Source organism: Pygoscelis adeliae, unplaced genomic scaffold (assembly GCF_000699105.1).
Source record: "Pygoscelis adeliae isolate BGI_AS28 unplaced genomic scaffold, ASM69910v1 Scaffold24, whole genome shotgun sequence".
In the NCBI taxonomy this organism is placed as follows: domain Eukaryota; kingdom Metazoa; phylum Chordata; class Aves; order Sphenisciformes; family Spheniscidae; genus Pygoscelis; species Pygoscelis adeliae.
This window is the reverse complement of record NW_008824806.1, coordinates 4,999,834-5,003,495: the sequence shown is the minus strand read 5'-3', so window position 1 is coordinate 5,003,495 and position 3,662 is coordinate 4,999,834. Positions and strand designations below refer to the sequence as shown.

Here is a 3,662-nt window from a genome sequence, read left to right as displayed (position 1 = left end):
TTCTTGCACTGGCCAAGAAACCTGAAGTCTGCAAAGCTGCAGAAGCATTTTTAAAACTGCTTTATAAGCAACACTTTGCCTAGATGCTGTGAAAGATCAATCTTTGACAAAGGTTTAGCACTTACAGAGAAATCTAGTTAAACACAGAGAGAATATTTTGAACGTATTTTGAAGTTTATTTTTCTTAATAATTTTTAAGTCAAAAGTATTGTACATAACCAAGAAGTGCATAGCACTGAATTCATCACTTTGGCTAGCACAGCTCAAAGAGGGGCAAAGAGACTACTTATATACTTCTGTGTAGAGTACGTAACATCCATTGGTAACACCTGTGTAGCAATCTACATGCAAATAAAATCTATAACATCTTCAACTATGTCAAGTTTAGTCTGTTGTGTATATACGAAATCAGAAAAATATATGCCTTTTTTTCTTATATACACTATATAACATGACAATAAAATCTGAAATAGTTTGCAGTAACTTAGATGAGACTGGACTTTCATGATACAGAGCTTTAGAAGCACTTTTTAGAAACCTCAGCATTTTTTGTCTTGCACCATTGTGATAAAAAAGTTGCAGAAGGAAAGCAAGCTTTCTGGACAGTATTCCTCAGCCACCTTTTTCTGATCAATATAATCTATGTCTTCAACACAGTCTTGAGGACTGTGTTCTAGCTTTTTTTCAGTCACAGAGGCAGCTGCTGGGCTCTGAACAACTTCTTTTGCATGATGACTTGTGTTCCCTTTCGCAGGACCCACTGATGTTAGTAGGCTTGATCGGGTCAACTTGAGATGAGCGCTTCGTGGGCCTTTCCTACACACTTTAGATTTTAGGACACTTTTGGGGTCTTGACAGATCTCCTTCTGCTTCTTTAGGGATCGGGAAACTTGTTTCCAGTAGGATTTTTGGTTTGCTGCATAGTGTGGACAGGTGGAAGGGTCTCCAGAGAATTCGCACCAGAACTCGCTGTCACCATGCTTGCACTCTACATGCACAGTAATAGCATTCATGTCGGTCACTGCCCAGGTGCACTCAGCATTTTCTTTGGTTTTAAACTTGCCTTTAGGAGATGCTTTTCCTCCTTTTGACTTCCGCCCTTTTTCATTTTCTTGGTTAGATTCAGTTTGGTTTTTTCCACCGTCTTCTATGCCTTGTCTTCCCTTTTTCCTTTCCTTCTGTCTTTCACAGTTGGCTAGTAGCATCTGTGAGACCAGAATCAACACACAAAAAAGTCCAAAGCTTTTGATCCTCATGGTCTCTGCTTTGCTTGTTATCTGCCTTCAAAACAAACACACACACAAAAATATAAAACCATTTTCACTTAATGCTGGACTCCATTTGACAATTGCAATATTTCAGACATGGTATTACACTGCTCTTTGATACCTATTAAAGTGATGTTACCGGCAAAATCCTCTGTCCTTTATGTGAATAATACCTGGTTTCTAGAACCATTACATATTATCCTTGAGAACTGTAGATGGCTATGGAGTAAGTCCTTCTGATCCAATTACTTAATTATCTATGCAATGTGGAACAAAAGAGAGTCACTCCCTGGACGTGTTACTGCCTAGTGACTGAGGTACCTTAATTAAAATCTCTTCTGCAGTCAGAGAAGGAATTTGAACCTCGGATTTGTCAATCTCAGATGGATATCTTAAACTATAACATATAAAGCAGTTGTTGTTCCCATGATCTCCCATTTTGTAAATGGCACATAAGCTATTTTGACTCCAACCTCTGGCTATTCTTCAAAACTATGCCAGACAGAAAGGAAACCATTTGGTTCAAGTTAAGCAAAATTATTTCTTGAAAATTATCGTAATTCACTGGTTATGCCAGTATTTCAGGGTTTTGTTGAAAAAAAATAAAGCTAGTAGTCTTTCCAGACACCAAAAAGTAACTATTGATGCATTCTTTGCTGCCTTGACTGCTAAACAAACAGAACTATCTTTTTGCTTTTGAAGACACCTGCAGTATACTGGGCTATGTCTAAAGCTACCAAATTCAAGGGACAAATATACAACTTCAGTTTTGAAATGTAGCTAGTTAGCAAATTATTATCAAACTGATACCTGCGGCTGCAGAGAGCACATTTATTTCTGCAGGTGTTTCTCTTTATGAAGCAGCTTTCAGGATCAGAGCATACCATAATAGTAGAGGGTTTAAATCTGATATTTAGTTGATTAAATCCCTAAATGTACTTTTCAGACGTTTCCATCATAGCTGTTTCTGTAGCCAAGTTTCCGTGTTAGAAAGCAGAAATTCATGTGTAGGCACGCTAATAAGGAACCTATTTCAACATTCAGCTATTGGCAAATATCTTTAGTTACATAAATTTAGAATCTAGAATACATAGGTGCAGCAGATGTGAGCAGGTCCTACTTTTGCATAGTTCTTACTTGACTTGCTTCATGCCTTATACTATACGCAGAGTTTTTTCACTCCATAAAACTCTCTTTAGAGAACATCATGTAGTATTTACAGTTCTGTTGGAAATACAGCAACTAATAACATTAAAATGAATAATGATGTGACAGTAACCTTCTGTTGCAAGTGGAATAGTGCAAAAGTAAGATAACTAAAAGACATACCTCACACAAGGCTCGGAGATATCCAAATGCAACTCCTGATGCAACTCGCCTCTTTCAAAAGAATCAGAGGTAGTTGTAAAAGCAGCGCGGTATTTATAAAGGCAGAGACACACCTTCAGGTCTCCAGCAAGACTATTACAACAAATAGGATACTTCAGTGCCATGTTCGTTTAACTCTGACACACCTCCTTGGAAAAACGCCAGTTCTCATTTGTAGCGCACACACAAAAAAAAACCCAACCCAAAACAAAAAACCAGCTACAGTGGGGTGACGAGGTGTGTTTGCGTAAATTCGATGTTACTTTAGCCAAGTCCTTCCCTCTTCATGAACAATGATAAGAACTTTATTAGATCATGAGCTTCTCTAAAAGAGCTTTTCCCAGCCATTGAGGGATGCATCCTGCAATGCCCTCAACAAGTTGCACTACCATTGTGTTTAGCAGAATTTGGGTAGTGTTCAGTGATTCTTTGTGAAATGAAAACCATTCCACAAAGCATTTCAAAGTTACCTTTCGAACATTTCTTCACCTCCTGCCACAAAAATGTATTGGAGAACATTTAAAAATCAAAATAAGTAATTCTTCTGCATTAAGGACAGCATTCATTATGGTGAGATGGTCATAAGCACAAAGCCCAGAAACAAATACAAGCTCCCTCAGAATTAGTGACTGTATTGGGTCTAAGAGCTGGGATCAACTGATCAGCATTGATCTATGCTCCTCCATCTCTGCCAGTTTTTGTTTATGTAAAGAAGTCGGTTACATCACGAGATTTCATAATGGGACCATGTCTAATGCATATTAACCTGAAAAAGATGATGACAGTGAAAGAACAAGCATTAGATAAATACAAAAATGCATTCAGAGTTGGTAATAGGTGTCCCTTAAAGAATGGATAGAGCAGCTAGTGCCTTTGTAGCTCAGTTGCTTCAGGTGGTTTTACTGGAGAAAGGTAAGTGGGACATTTGTAGTATGTGCTTAGGAAATACTTACAAGAATAAAAGGCGGGATGCAAGAAGAGATAAAAGTAGAAATTGGTGTAAGATATAGGCAGGTCTTCCTTTTT

At 37.9% G+C, this 3,662-nt stretch overlaps 1 protein-coding gene across 1 annotated transcript; it reads right to left on the bottom strand.

The window, feature by feature from the left end:
* Nucleotides 1–539: 539 nt before the first annotated feature.
* FGFBP1 (fibroblast growth factor binding protein 1) lies at nt 540–1,256 on the bottom strand. Its single transcript, XM_009324094.1, has one exon. It carries the CDS (start codon nt 1,254–1,256, stop codon nt 540–542), a length of 717 nt encoding a protein of 238 aa, XP_009322369.1.
* Nucleotides 1,257–3,662: the final 2,406 nt, after the last annotated feature.

What these genes read in the sequence shown, in the direction of transcription:
- FGFBP1 (XM_009324094.1), bottom strand. Translation starts at nt 1,256, where the DNA reads ATGAGGATCAAAAGCTTTGGACTTTTTTGTGTGTTGATTCTGGTCTCA.